Below are 16,484 nucleotides of genomic sequence, written 5' to 3'. Positions count from 1 at the left end.
TTCCTTGTTTTTATATGTATTTTTAATTGACAAAAAGAAGAGTATATATTTATGGGGCGCCATTTGATGTTTTGATATATGTTTATGTTGTGGAATGATTAAATCAAGCTAACTGACATAACTATCATTTCCTCTACTTGTAATCCTTTTGCAGTGACAACATTTAAAACCTACTCATTTAGCAATTTCAAAACAGACAATACATTATCATTAACTATAGTCACTATGCTGTGCAACAGATCACCAGAGCCTGTTCCTCCAGTCTCAGTGACACTCTGTACCCTTTGACCAGCATCCCTCCCTTCCCAGTCCGTCCCACGCACAGCCTCCAGTAACCACCATTCCACTCTCTTCTTTCACGAGTTCAGCTGGTTTCTATACTCCTCAGCTTTCCTCTTGGAACAGATGCAACAAATGGACCACCCATCTTTAAACAAAATCCTCTCCTACAATAGCCAGGCAATTGTCTTTGATGAAGTAAAGTCAAGAAAAGTGGGAGCGCCTCTTCTCATCCCCTGGACGACTTTTTCTACCCCAACCCAGTGGCACCAACTAAGCCCAAAACAGAACAGAGCCTGCTTTTGTTATTGTATTTTTAGCAAAGACTCTCTCATTCAGCAGTAACCAAAAATAAAATGGAATAGCCCATGAGGTGCAGAGCAGAATGCAAAATGCCAACCTGACACCACCCTTCCATAAGCAGGGGGAAGTGAGGGAAGGACTTTCTTCTCACCTCCCATAGAGTAGGCTGTGGGAAGCACCGTTACTGACACGTTGTCAGAGCTTTTCTGCCCGGCAGTGTCCGTCACGGTCAGCTGGAAGGTGTAGGTTCCCTCCTGTAGGTGGGACAGCTTCAGGGTTCCTGATTGAAGCACCTGCCACAAAGAGGGGACACATCACATTGAGCAGCTGACCTGAGCCCTGAGTCCTACACCATTCTCAACCGGAAGTCCATGTCTCAGGGCAGCCCAGGACCTGCCTCTGCACTCCAGCCTGAGGCTGCTGAACTACATCACACACTGTTGGCAGCTGCCCCACCTTGAACTCACCAGTTCTTCTTTATTTAGGCAACCAGGGCCTTGACTGACAATCTCGTCACTTGTCCGCAGCAGCTGCTGCTCCAAACCTGCACTTCATCCCCAGCTTCATGCTCAGGATCCAGGCCCTTCCGTCTCAGCAGGGGATTCTCAGCTGATGAGAATCAGCTTCAGGGAGAAAATCAGGACCGTGACTAGGGTTCTATCACCCATCTCCTCCTAGGACCCTACCTATACCCACTGTCACCTCCTACAGACAGCTGGCAGGGAGAAGCTATCCCTCTTGTGTTCCAGGCCAACCCCTTCTTCTAGTCGTTGCCCCCTTTCTTTCTAGGGCTTTTAAAACACATCGACTCATTCTCTTTCAAATGGCTCTGCTGTAACTATGCTCAAGTTTCTCTCATCCTAAAAAACAATCAAACAAAACAACAAATAAAAAATTCTCTGAGCTCCAAGGGCTCACCAGCCACAGCCTCGCTTCCTTCCCATCTCCACTTGGCTCCCTGAAAGGCCTGGCTGTTTCTGTTTGCTCACTTCCCATTTAGTCTTAGCCCCACCCACGTGGCTGCTTTCCCACCATCCCCCAAACAGTGCTGGCAAAACTCACTAACTGACCTAGCAAAAGTCACCCGGGTGTCAAGACCAGCAATACTATTTTTTTTTTTTAAATCCATGTTAGGCCCTGCACAGTGGCTCACGCCTGTAATCCCATCACTTAGGGAGGCAGAGGCAGGTGGATGACGAGGTCAGGAGATCGAGACCATCCTAGCCAACATGGCGAAACCTCGTCTCTATTGAAAACACAAAAATTAGCTGGGCGTGGTGGTGTCTGTCTGTAGTCTGTTACTCAGGAGGCTGAGTCAGGAGAATCTCTTGAACCCAGGAGGTAGAGGTTGCCATGAGCTGAGATAGTGTCCACCTGGTGACAGAGCGAGACTCCATCTCAACATGATAATAATAATCCATGTTTAACTGGCCGTTTTACTGTATCTAATAACGCTGGCCACTCTGGGCTGTTTGAAAACCCCTGCTTCCTTGGCCTCCTCTTCCTCAAGTTCCCCCACTCATTCCTTGCGGAGGCCCTCCTGGGGGCCTTCGCTCCCTAACCCAGGGCTCCATGCTCGCCCTCCAGTCTCCCACCACTGACAGGCAACTTGCTGAGCACAGCGGGAGCAACAGCTTCTGAGGCTCAGCTCTGTGGTGGGACTTTGCGAGTCATTCCTGGACATTCAGCCTAAAGGCTGTTTCTTCAGCTGTCCTAATGACTATATTATCCATTTAATATTCTATGTAAAAAAAAATTCCTTTCTGTTGAAATGAACTCGTCTGGATATTGTCCTCTGCAGAACGCTGACCATTCGACATTCTATTACACTGATGCATTAATAATGGACTTTGAAATGACAGAGGATGGGATTGCACTATTGTAGGAACTATCTGCTTGTTTTTAATTAGGAAATCCTAGAATTTGGACTGACTTAGGCTTAGAGGATTTGTCAATACTACGTACACGCCCACAGGATGCTTTACAATCATTTAGAGGTGATATAATGAGATAGTGTGGTTGTCATATTTTATGCCATTCTAGTTAAGGTCTGGATTTCCAGGTCCCAGTCTCAGAGAGTCAGAGTCAATGGGTTGTTCAGGAGAGCGGGACCCAGGATTCTACATTTACCAAGCCCACCCAGGCAACCCATAATCACACTGAAAGAAACACTGGAGTGTGGTTAAGAGCACAGAACCTGGTGACCAACAGACATGGGTTTGAATGCCAGCCCTACCCCATACCATGCTTGGGTGATGATGTACAAGTCACTTAATGTCTCTAAACCTCAATTTTTTTCATTGTAAAATGGAAATAATAACAGCACCTCCCTGATGAGGATCAAATAAGATAACTCACACAAAAGAGCTTCACATAGGGCCTGGCCCATAGTAAGTGCTTAAATATATCCACCTTCTCCACTGGGCGATTCTTATCTCTAACCGAACAACATAACACAATTACTCTTTACAGACAAAGAAACGAATCCCCGTGAAGTGAGTTTCATTCACTGAGACAGCAACAGAATGGAGACCTCGGGCTGTAAAACAGTCTACACTGGCCTACAAGCTGTCCATCGCTTTCCCTGTAAAAGCCTTACTCTGGAGGGCCGGCAACGACAGCCACCTGCCCTTTGTTACTTCAAAGAGAGGTTAGGCAATGTTCGTTGCCATGCCATAACATTACTTTCAGTCCCAACTACATTGACAGAATGGAAAACAGAGGTCACTTATGTGAGTGCAAAAATACTAAGGGCAGCAGAGGGAGCTTTAATGGCAATAAGAGAACTTCCAAAGAGCAAGGAGTGGGCCTCTGATCCTAGGAATCAGAACCCACTGAAATAAAAGTGGAAGTCGGTGTGAGACTCAGGACAAGACCGGATAAGGTCTTAATCTCATCAGATAAGACTTGGGGCTTAGGTCTTATCTGTTGGATAAGACCAGATCTTATGTGGTCAGATAAGATCAGAGAGTCAGATAAAATAAGACTGAAAACAAGACTGGAACTCTTGAGACCTCAAGGTTGTATTTGATGATCCTTCTTTCATATCTCAGCTCCAATCCATCAGGAAATCCCATGGGGTCTGCCTTAAAAACACATCCAGAATTTGAACATTTATCACCCTGTCCATGGGTACCATCTTGCTCTGAGCCCACCCTGTCTCTTGCCTGGGTCACTGCAGTGGCCTGGAGGCCTGAGCTCTGGCAGGACTAGGGCCTGGTGCCTTCTTTTTTCTGGAAACTTTCCCTCCCAGGTCCACCCACAGTGAGAGGAGGGTCAGTTATGGCCTCTTTCTATGTATGGGCACCAGGCTGAACCAAGGCAAGACACACAGGGAAAGGTGCAGGTGGTAAAGCTCAGAGCTGTCTAAGTGGAGGGGTGGGGCAGCTGTGTGGCAGGCTCTGGCTCTCTTTAATCCTGGCTCAGAACCAGGCAGACCTTGCTGGTGGGCGGCAGTGCAGTAGCTTATGCCCTCATTCACTGTCTCTTGGGACTTAGGAACACAAGGGAGCATGGCAACAAATGACAGGCACGCTGCAGGTATGTCCAGGTGAGGCCCTGCAGTCTTCAATCAAGTAAGGTGATATGACAAAGCTGCTCTATCCCAGCTGCTCGGCCTGAATGCAGTCAAGAATCCCCAAGACTGCTGGGGAGCAGCACATGCTGCCCTCTGCCATGGTATGTGAGTGGAGGGGTGGGCTGCAGGATTGATTCCAAGAAGAGATTTAGAAGGTGGATGTGACAGGGGGATGCTGAGTCATGACCAGATTCTGAGTGTGAACATCACAGTGAGGTGGAGAGGAGGAGGATCCAAGATGGCCGTTTAGGAACAGCTCAGGATTGCAGCTCCCAGTGAAAGCGCAGAAGGTGAGTGGACCCGCGTTTTTATTGCCCACAGACTAGGAAACTCCCAGGCAGAGGAGGAGCTCCACGGTCGCCAGCGCGGCTGTTTCGGCCGCTGCTTTGCCCCGGGCGGCTGCCTTGTCGGCGCCCCGGAGCCGCGGTTCTCCGTACAAAATATACCGGTCCGGGTGCCCTTTTGGCTGGCGATTGGAGCCACGGGAAGCTCATTCGCCGGTTCAAAAAGGGGACTGAGCAGAGAACCAGGACAGTAGATTCCAGGACGGAAAAAAAAAAAAAGCGCCACAAACCTCAGTGCCACTGTTTAAGCCAGCGCAGTGAGTGGCCGCAGGGGAAAACAAACAGACCCTGCCTCTTCAACAGGCGACTGGAACACCAACTTAAAAAAGGCTCTGAGGCAGGGAGCCAGGCGATCAGGCTCGGCTGGTCCCACCCCCACAAAAGAACAGAGTGAGGTGGAGATGAAGTCAAGAGAGATTTTAAAAAACACCAAGGGGCCGGGCGTGGTGGCTTACACCAGTTATTCCTACACTTTGGGAGGCTGAAGCGAGTGAATCTGTTGAGGCCAGGAGTTCGAACCCATCCTGGCCAACATAGTGAAACCCCATCTCTACTAAAAATACAAAAATTAGCTGGGCATGGTGGCAGGCACCTGTAATTCCACCTACTCAGGAGGCAGGAGAATCTCTTGAACCTGGGAGGCGGAGGTTGCAGTGAGCTGAGATTTTGCCACTGCACTCCAGCCTGGGTGACAGAGAGAAACTCTGTCTCAAAAAAATAAAATAAACCAAGAAAGCACTAAGGCCAGGGAGCTGGGTGTGCCATCCATCTGGCTGCTGGCATCACCCTGTGCCAGAGCTCCCTGCAAAAGAGAGTGAGTCACTGAGCTTCCGGTCGTCAAAGCTCAGCTGCCAACCGCAGCTTTGCAGGCCTGCAGTTCACTAGGAAGCCTCTTGTCAACACTGGGGCTGAAAGGACAGAACATCCCTAGGTCAGGGGCCATCCCCACACCTGGCCTTGGCATGCTTCCCCACTGCCTGTCCAGGCACTGCCTCTCTGATGCAGGAAACACTCGGTCCAGATGCAGATGATGATAATGACCTTCAGCCTCCTGAGCACACTCCAAAATGTCCCTTCCCTGGCCCTTTTCGTTCCTTTAGCTAACGACAGCGTTCTCTCTTTGCATTCAGATATTTAGAGGATGTAGAACTGTCACATGGATGCTTTCCCTTCGAGGGCCCAGGTGACCCTTCTACACATTTTCTCCCATTAGGATGACACTGGAGAGAGGGTTTAAAGTAGTTCACAGACATGTTCCAAGTTTCAGGATAAAAAACTATCTACACATGTACACACAACATATCCAATTTGTAACCTGGAAAAAGACATGATCATAAAAACCAGGAGCTTCCAATCTCTGCTCAAGATCCCTGTTCAGCAGTACTTTGGTAGTTGGCCTCTGGCCAAATCAATGAATGACTCAGCCTGTTTTCTGACTCGACCCCATCTCCCTAGCTAGGAATTCAGTGGCTAGGAATACACGTTTGAGCTTCTCATATATGTATAAACTAAATTACACACACACACACACACACACACACACACACACACACACACACACACTGTCTATACATGGTTACAAAACTTAGTAATACCTATCTTTTAAAAATTATGTACAGCAGGTGGCCAGGATGCAGTCAGTTTGAAGTTGCTGGTGTAACTCATGTCCCTCCTTTAGCAAGCTTCCTTATGTGTGATATTCTGAAGTTACTGCTATAGACTGAATGGCTGTGTGCTCTCCCAAGGTCACATGTTCAAACCTAATGACCAATGTGATGGCGTTTGGAGACATGCTCTCATGAATGAGCTTAGTGCCCTTATAAAAGAGGCCCCATATTATTAAAAAATGAAAAAAAAAAAAAAAACCCACCAGATGCTGGTGAGGTTGTGGAGCAAAGGGAACCTTTACACACTGCTGGTGGGAATGCAAATTAGCTCATTCATTGTGAAAAGTGGTGTGACAATTCCTCAAAGAACTAAAAGCAGAACTACCATTTGACTCAGCAATCCCATTACTTTTTTTTTTTTTTGAGACGGAGTTTCCACTCATGTTACCCAGGCTGGAGTGCAATGGCGCCATCTCGGCTCACCGCAACCTCCGCCTCCTGGGTTCAGGCAATTCTCCTGCCTCAGCCTCCTGAGTAGCTGGGATTACAGGCACACACCACCATGCCCAGCTAATTTTTTGTATTTTTAGTAGAGACGGGGTTTCACCATGTTGACCAGGATGGTCTTGATCTCTTGACCTCGTGATCCACCCGCCTCGGCCTCCCAAAGTGCTGGGATTACAGGCTTGAGCCACCGCGACCGGCCCAGCAATCCCATTACTAAGTATATACCCAAAGAATATAAATTGTTCTACTATAAAGGCACATGCACATATCTGTTCACTGCAGCACTATTTACAACAGCAAAGATATGGAATCCACCTAAGTATCCATCAACAGTAGACTGGATAAAGATTATGTGGCACCTATACACCATGGAATACTATGCAGCCATGAAAACGAACAATATTATGTCATTTGCAGGAACATGGATGGAACTGGAGGTCCTTATTCTCAGTAAACTAACACAAGAACAGAAAACCAAATACCATATATTCCCACTTATAAGTGGGAGCTAAATGAGAACACATGGACAGAGAAACAGGAACAGCAGAACACTGGGACCTACTTGAGGGTGGAGGATGGGAGGAGGGAGAGGTTTAGAAAAAAACTGTTGGGTAATATGCTTAATACCCAAGTAAGGATATAATCTGTACACCAAGTCCCCAACTCATGAGTTTATCTATATAACAAACCTGTACATGGAATCCTTAACTTAAAATAAAAGTTAAAATATATTTAAAATTAAAACAAATTAAAATAATAGAGGCCCCCAAGGGCTGCCTTGCCTCTTTTGCCATGTGAGGACACAGTGAGATGGCTGGTTATAAACTAGGAAATGGGCCCTCACTAGACACCAAATCTGATTGTACCTTGATTTTGGACTTTCCAGCATCCAAAGCAGAAAGAAATTCATTTCTGCTCTGTAGAAGCCACCCAATTATAGTGTTTTATTAGAGCAGACCAACTGGACTAAGGTAATCATTTAGTTAGAAAATTTTAAGCAACTAATGAATGTAAATCAATACTCTAATTTATGAATTACAAATTTCCCTAAATGTCCTACTTTCTATCATGTTCCTAAATGTCATATTTTACATCCTGACTTCAGATTTAAATGTATTATGTTTAATAATCATGAAAGTCAGTGTCATTTAATGAGCTGCCTGAAAAACATGTGTCTTCCTGCATTTTGATGTATTATAGATTAATAGTTAAGTGGATACAAAAATATCCTGTTCAAGGGCAGAAAATATATAACGTTAAATCTAGTGGCTATATCCTGTTCAAGGGCAGAAAATATATAACGTTAAATCTAGTGGCTAGCCTGTTGGTTCTGACCAATCATCTATTCTGTCGTCACAAATGAAAAAGACAGATTAGGTGCTGTGGCTCATGCCTGTAATTTCAGCACTTTGGGAGGCCAAGGAGGGAGGATTGCTTGAGCCTAGGAGTTTGAGATCAGCCTGGGTAGCATAGTGAAGCCTCATTTCTACAAAAAGGTACTACAGCTACTCTAAAATTGACCACATAATTGGAAGTAAATCACTCCACAGCAAATGCAAAAGAATGGACATCATAACAAACAGTCTCTCAGACCACAGTGCAATCAAATTAGAACTCAGGACTAAGAAACTAACTCAGAACCATACAACTTCATGGAAACTGAACAACTGGCTCTTGAATGTTGACTAGATAAACAATGAAATGAAGGCAGAAATAAAGATGTTCTTCGAAACCAACGAGAACGAAGACATAACGTACTAGAATCTCTGGGATACATTTAAAGCAGTGGAAATTTATAGCAATAAATGCCCACATGAGAAGCAAGGAAAGATCTAAAATCAACACCCTATCATCAAAATTGAAAGAGCTAGAGGAGCAAAATCAAAACACTCAAAAGTTAATGAAAGACAAGAAATAACTAAGATCAGAGCAGAACTAAAGGAGATAGAGACACAAAAAAACCCTTCAAAAAATCAATAAATCCAGGAGCTGTTTTTTTGAAAAGATTAACAAAATAGACCGCTAGCCAGATTAATAAAAGAGAGAAGAACCAAATAGATGCAATAAAAATGATAAAGGGGATATCACCACAGATTCCACAGAAATACAAACCACCATCAGAGATTACTACAAACAACTCTATGCCCATAAACCAGTAAATCTGGAAGAAATGGATAAATTCCTGGACACTTGCACCCTCCCAAGCCTAAACCAGGAAGAAGTCAAAACCCTGAATAGACCAATAACAAGGGCTGAAATTGAGGCAGCAATTAATAGCCTACCAACCAAAAAAAGCCCAGATCCAGATGGGTTCACAGCTGAATTCTACCAGACATGTAAAGAGGAACTGGCACCACTCCTTTTGAAACTATTCCAAACAATCCAAAAAGACAGAATCCTTCCCAAATCATTTTATGAGACCAACATCCTCCTGACACCAAAATCCAGCAGAGACTCAACAAGAAGAGAAAACTTCAGGCCAATATCCTTGATGAACATAGATGCAAAAATCTTCAATAAAATACTGGCAAACCAACTGCAACAGCACATCAAAAAGCTTATCCATCACGATCAAGTAGGCTTCATTCCGGGGATGCAAGACTGGTTCAACATACGCAAGTCTATAAATGTAATCCATCACAGAAACAGAACGAAAGACAAAAACCACATGATTATCTCAATAGCTTCAGAGAAGGCCTTTGACACAATTCAACAGCCCTTTATGCTAAAAACTCTCAATAAACTTGGTATCAATGGAACGTATCTCAAAATAATAAAAGCTATTTACAACAAACCAACAGCCAATATCATACTGAATGGGCAAAAACTGGAAGCATTCCCTTTGAAATCTGACACTAGACAAGGATGCCCTCTCTCACCGCTCCTATTCAATATAGTATTGGAAGTTCTAGTCAGAGCAAACAGGCAAGAAAAAGAAATAAAGGGTATTCAATTAGGAAAGGAGGAAGTCAAATTGTCTCTATTTGCAGACGACATGATTGTATATTTAGAAGACCCCATTGTCTCAGCCCAAAATATCCTGAAACTGATAATCAACTTCAGCAAAGTCTCAGGATACAAAATGAATGTGCAAAAATCACAAGCATTCCTATACACCAATAACAGACTTAAAGAGAGCCAAATCAAGAACGAACTGCCATTCACAATTGCTACAAAGAGAATAAAATATCTAGGAATACAACTAACAAAGGATGTAAAGGACCTCTTCAAGGAGAACTACAAGCCACTGCTCAACGAAATAAGAGAGGACACAAACAGATGGAGAAACATTCCATGCTCATGGCTAGGAAGAATCAATATTGTGAAAATGGCCATTCTGCCCAAAGTAATTTACAGATTCAATGCTATCCCCATCAAGCTACCTATGACCCTCTTCACAGAACTGGAAAAAACCACCTTAAACTTCATATGGAACCAAAAGAGAGCCTGCACAGCCAAGTCAATTCTAAGCAAAAAGAACAAAGCTGGAGGCATCATGCTACCTGACTTCAAACTATACTACAAGGCTACAGTAATCAAAACAGCATGGTGCTGGTACCAAAACAGAGATATAGACCAATGGAACAGAATGGAGGCTTTGGAGGCAATGCCACATGTCTACAATCATCTGATCTTTGACAAACCTGACAAAAACAAGCAATGGGGAAAGGATTCCCTGTTTAATAAATGGTGTTGGGAAAACTGGCTAGCCATGTGCAGAAAGCAGAAATTGGACCCCTTCCTGACGCCTTACATTAAAACTAACTCCAGATGGATTAAAGACTTAAACATAAGACCTAACACCATAAAAACCCTAGAATAAAACCTAGGCAAAACCATTCAGGACATAGGCATAGGCAAGGACTTCATGACTAAAACACCAAAAGTATTGGTAACAAAAGCCAAAATAAACAAATGGAATCTAATTAAACTCCAGAGCTTCTGCACAGCAAAAGAAACAATCATTAGAGTGAACTGGCAACCAACAGAATGGGAAAAAAATTTTGCAATCTACCCATCTGACAAAGGACTTATATCAGAATTTACAAAGAACTAAAACAGATTTACAAGAAAAAAACAAACAAAACCATTCAAAAGTAGGCAAAGGATATGAACAGACACTTTCAAAAGAAGACGTATATGAGGCCAACAAACATATGAAAAAATGCTCATCATCACTGGTCATTAGAGAAATGCATATCAAAACTACATTGAGATACCATCTCACGCTAGTTAGAATGGCAATTGTTAAAAAATTTGGAGACAACAGGTGCTGGAGAGGATGTGGAGAAATAGGAACACTTTCACACTGTTGGTGAGAGTGTAAATTAGTTCAACCATTGTGGAAGACAGTGTGGCGATTCCTCAAGGACCTAGAAATAGAAATTCCATTTGACCCAGCAATCCCATTACTGGGTATATATCCAATGGATTATAAATCGTTCTGTTATAAAGATAAATGCACATGTATGTTCACTGTGGCACTGTTTACAATAGCAAGACTTGGAACCAACCCAAATGCTCATTGATGATAGACTGGACAGGGAAAATGTGGCACATATGCACCATGGAATACTATGCAGCCATAAAAAATGAGTTCATGTCCTTTGTAGGGACTTGGATGAATCTGGAAACTATCATTCTTAGCAAACTGAAACAAGAACAGAAAAACAAACACTGCATGTTCTCACTCATAGGCAGGTGTTAAACAATGAGAACACATGGACACAGGGAGGGGAGCATCACACACTGAGGTCTGTTGGGGGTGACTAGGGGAGGCACAGTGGGGGGTAGGGAGTTGGGGAGGGATAACATGGAGATAAATGCCAGACATAGGTGATGGGGATGGAGGCAACAAACCATATTGCTATGTATGTACCTATGCAACAATCTTGCATGTTCTTTACATGCACCCCAGAATATAAAGTGCAATAAAATACATATTTAAAAAAAATAGATTGGTTAGTATCTACGTGTAATAAAATGTCATATTTGAAATCTTATTTTCTCCAGGGTAAAAGTCAATTACCTCTATATACCAAAAAAATTGTTTACATTTCTATGGATAAGAATCATTTGGTTACTATCAGTTTTCAACAACTTATAGATATTAACCCTGAAGGATCCACTAACGAACCCCAGCGTACCATTGAAAGGTACTTGGTAATTTTTTGACCACCTCAAAGTTTTCCACAATTTTTCCTGACAGTCTTAATCTACCAAATGGGGATGAGCCTACAAGTGAGGGTGTCCAGTGGATTACAGATCTCTTTAAACTGCCTGGCACTCAGTGGGTGCTCAACCTATGGGAGCTTTGATTATGATGAAGTCTCAGCAGGATGAGTGATAACTCTGAGGGACATTCATGAATGTATATAATCCAAAGACAGTCACAAATTAGTAACAGGTGTTTCCCCTAGTGAAGGCTCTGTCACTCAGATGACGGTTTCATAACCTGAGGTCTACCTGCCATCGCTGTTATACACCTGACTGGGGAACTGGTCCAGAGTTTCCTCTCGATGGCACAGCAGTCAGTCCTAATGAGAAGTACCTAATTTTATTGAATGTTCTTTCTGTGTCTATTGAAGTGATCATAAGGTTTTTGTCCTTCATTCTGTTGATGCAATGTATTGTATTTATTGATTTGCATATATTGAACCATCCTTACATCCCTGGGATAAATCCCACTTGATCACAGCAAATGATCTTGAATGTGATGCTGGATTCGATTTGCTAGTATTTTGTTGGGAAGACAAATATCTAATTTTGTCACTCCTTTACAAATTTCTTCAAGAAACTAAATACTGAATCATCAGCATTATTTTTATTCAGCACTCATATATATAATTTATCACTTACAGAATAAAGCTTTTAGCAGCAAGTATGAAAAACTGCATAATAGAGGCAAATTTGTAGCTGCCTGAACACTGATCTCTCAGAGGTGCCAATCAACAGTCAGTGTCCATCACAAGAAAGCTCTCCAGTGGTATGACCAGCAGCTTGCTCATGTACTTTTCCTGATCAACGGTAATTCTCAACATTTCTTTCTTTTTGAGACTAAGTTTCACTCTGTCACCCAGGCTGGAGTGCTATAGCATGATCTTGGCTCACTGCAATCTCCACCTCCCAGGTTCAAGAGATTCTCCTCTCTCAGCCTCCCACGAAACTGGAATTACAGGCATGCACCACCATGCCCAGCTAATTTTTTGTATTTTTAGTAAAGATGGGGTTTCACCATTTTGGCCAGGCTGGTCTTGAACTCCTGACCTCAAATGATCCACTCTCCTCAGCCTCCCAAAGTGCTGGGATTACAGGTATAAGCCACCACGCCTGGCCAATTCTCATTTAATTGAGATATATTAATCAATTTTGCAGCTGACACAAAGCATAAAATAATAATAAATATGATGACCCTCAAAGTTCAAAATTATTTCTGCTATAGATGAAAACAAAAACGCTAAGATGTAAGGGGATCAATAGATGGTCCTGTACTTAGGTTAAACAAATATAAATTACACAAATACGGGACAGGTAATATGGTTTGGATCTGCGTCCCCGCCCAAATCTCATGTCGAATTGTAATCCCTAATGTTGGAGGTAGGGCCTGATGGCAGCTAACTGGATAATGGGAGTGGATCTCCCCCTTGGTACTGTGTCGTGATAGTGAGTGAGTTCTCGTGAGATCTGGTCATTTAAAAGTATATGGCACCCCCTTCTTCCTCCTGCTCCGGCCACGTGACATGCCTGCTCCCGCTTTTCCTTCTGCCATGAGTAAAAGCTCCCTGAGGCCTCCCCAGAAGCAGATGCTGCCATGCTTCCTGTATAGCCTACAGAACCGTGAGCCAATTAAACCTCTTTTCATTAGAAATTACCCAGTCTCAGGTATTTCTTTACAGCAGTTCAATAACAGACTAATGCAATAGAAGAGGCCACGATGGCAATTCATGTAGAAAGATGGAGCAAGGTGTAGGTAATCCTGCTGGCAAAAAACTCAGCACGAACCTATTGTGTGATGCAGCTACTAACACGGTTCATGTAATTAAGCTCATTAACAGAGGCAGAGGCAATCTGAATCACAGGAGGTAATGGATAAGTCAGGAAACCAAAGCTTAAATATGGGGTTCAATTAGGGGTGTTAGATGTTAAGAAGGGTATGGATTAATATGATAAAATCTGGACAAGGCAGGATTGGTGTGGGGTTCCTCTAAATCAATTCATATGAGGAACATCTGACAAACTGTGCGGTACTGAGCTCTGAGAAGAGCCTACCAAGTGCTGATGTTCTTTTTTTTTTTTTTCCCAAAGACTTTCAAAGCTTTTACACAGGATAAAAATATGAGTTCAGTGTTTTTCCAGAGGGAGTACCCAGCACCAATGCACAGAAGGAAGGGGAGGCACAGCCTGCCTTCCTAATACAGTGATGAGCAATGTCATGGACATGAGGTGAAGCAGTGAGCTTCTGCCCTTGGAAAAGTCACGCAGATGGCTGGTAAGCCCTGGAAAGGATGTTGTGGAAGGGGCTCTTGTTTGGAGGAGAGGCTGGGAAGGATGCTGGACGTATTAGTCCATTCTCACAGTGCTATAAAGAACTGCCTGAGACTGGATAATTTACAAAGGAAAGAGGTTTAATTGACTCACAGTTCTGCATGGCTGGGGAGGTCTCAGGAACCTCATTAGTACAATCACTGCAGAAGGCAAAGAAGATGCAAGGCACCTCCTTCACAAGGTGGCAGGAGGGAGAATGAACGCAGGAGAAACTACCAAACACTTATAAAACCATCAGATCTCCTGAGAACTCACTCACCATCATGAGCATGGCATGGGGGAAACTGCTTCCATGATTCAATAACCTCCACCTAGTCTCTCCCTTGACACGTGGTGATTATAGGGATTACAATTCAAGGTAAGACTTTAGGTGGGGACAAAGGCAAACCATATCACTGGACAAGGGTGGGACCAATTCTAATGTGATATAATCAGGGAGTAAAATCACTGTTACTTAAATCAGTGGTCTCCCTGATGTGTTTCTGTTTTGGTTCCAGTAGAGTATAAAGCAGTGCCTCCTTACCTCACCCTCTTTCTCCACTTCCTCTAACTGAGATGGTTTGGATGAAATTCATCTGCCTAAGCCAGGAAATGCTCCTAACTAGAATGGGTCCTGACAGGGTGAATAAAAAGCCACTTGTCTCACCACTCAAGACTTCCTGAGCATAGGCAGCCAGGGAGCACATGGCTGATTTCATCGGCGGCAATCCCAGGATCCCCATGTCAGCCTCCCTCCCTCACAGGCCGGGTAAGCCCAGCAGGCCTAGCTGTCAGGTAAACTGTTTACTTTCTGGCTCATGTGAAGGATAAGTTCATCCTATTGTTATTGTCCTCTTTAGATTCCTTTGTAACTTTCAAATTTTCTTCCTGGATCTTGAGCTAAGAAAAAGAAATAAAACTTTAAAAAAGTAATCTGAGTCATTAAAACAAAGGATGAGTCTTTTTCCTTGAAGTGTCTTTGACCTCTAGAGAAGTCACAAACAGCAGCAAGAAGGAGGGTAAGCTCCAAGACAAATGATTGAGATCACTGCTCACTCAGCAGAAAAGCACATTGAGATCATAAACCATTTTAGTGCAATCAGTTTTATACATTCTCCATTTTATACCTTCTACTGCTAGCATACAGACATTTAGGGAACATGAAGTGGCAGGCATTACGAAAGACCACTTCACCGAAATACCCGTTTTTGTTAGCAATGACAACATGTGTTACCTTCATGTCCACTGACGGGTTCCCCTGCAGCAGCGCCCACTCATACTGGATGATGGCGTGGTCATCTGTGCTCTCACGGCCGTCTAGAACCACCCCGTCTGTGGGAAGATGCAGAACCACATCCTGCCCAGCTTTGCTAAGTGGAGGTGCATCCTTTTCTAAGAAAGAAAATAAGTAATTCATAAGAGATGATTTCTTATTTTTTCTAATTTATGAAGCGAGGTATCTTGTTTGCTGAACAGATATGTAAATAAGCACTGAGGAAAAACCTGTAACTTTGAGTTGGTCTGGTGAGTGACTCTGATCATCTCCCTGTCACCAGCTGCAGAAATAAACTCCCTTCTTTTCCCAGATTGTTAATTGGACCAGGAGAACAAGCAGCCGGACCTTGTTCATCCGGGAACAAGGGGAATCATGTGAGGGGGCCTGGGGCTCTTAGAAATGGGGCTTTTCTGAATGAGAATGCTGCCAGCCACAAAGGGAAGATACCTTTTTCTTTTAGGCACATTACAAAGAATCAAGCACAATTGCTTATTACATGCTATTGCCAAGGGTACACTAATTATGGAGAATACGTGTCCCATTTTTCCAGTCACTTAAGAATGAGGACTAGTAACCGTGATTTAAATAAGCCAAGTAAACAACCCCCTGCCTAGGAAGAAACTTGTTCTTCTGCCTTTTTCCACCTCTGAGCAAAGACAGGTAGTGTGATGTCTTTATTCTGCTTCTCCCAGGTAAGGAGAAAGAGGATATATGCATTACTTTGATAGCTCTTTCATACTGCTGATCTTTTCTTTGGTTCTGAAAGGTTCATTGTTTCCACACAATGGTTTATGACTTTATAATTCTGGGAAGCATCTTATAATTCAGCAGTTATACATTATAGCCAGCAGCTATTTAGTTTAAACTTTGTTTAAAAATACTATTTTAAATAGACAAATGAAAATATGCCTATGTGATATAAACAGTAATGGACACATAATAATTTTTAAACCCTCAAAGATTTAAGATGGAAGAATCATGTAAGTGTTGAACTATTCCAAACATTATAAAACTAATCCTACCTCTCCTGGAAGAAAAAGATTATTTTAGTCATTTACTTTTATTTA

The 16,484-nt window shown here is 43.2% G+C and overlaps 1 protein-coding gene across 1 annotated transcript in view; it reads right to left on the bottom strand.

Moving 5' to 3' along the window:
* LRP11 (LDL receptor related protein 11) overlaps positions 1-16,484 on the bottom strand; it is a 46,579-nt gene that overhangs the window by 23,421 nt on the left and 6,674 nt on the right. The window contains exons 2-3 of the mRNA XM_032274483.1: positions 15,376-15,533; positions 734-875 (exon numbers count right to left, since the gene is read on the bottom strand). Coding sequence (XP_032130374.1) covers positions 734-875; positions 15,376-15,533 — 300 coding nt within the window. The remainder of the gene's footprint in view (positions 1-733; positions 876-15,375; positions 15,534-16,484) is intronic.

Source organism: Sapajus apella, unplaced genomic scaffold (genome assembly GCF_009761245.1).
Source record: "Sapajus apella isolate SASKATOON/1434 unplaced genomic scaffold, GSC_monkey_1.0 scaffold6, whole genome shotgun sequence".
Lineage (NCBI taxonomy): Eukaryota > Metazoa > Chordata > Mammalia > Primates > Cebidae > Sapajus > Sapajus apella.
The sequence above is the reverse complement of the archived record's forward strand: the minus strand, read 5'-3'. Positions and strand labels throughout refer to the sequence as shown.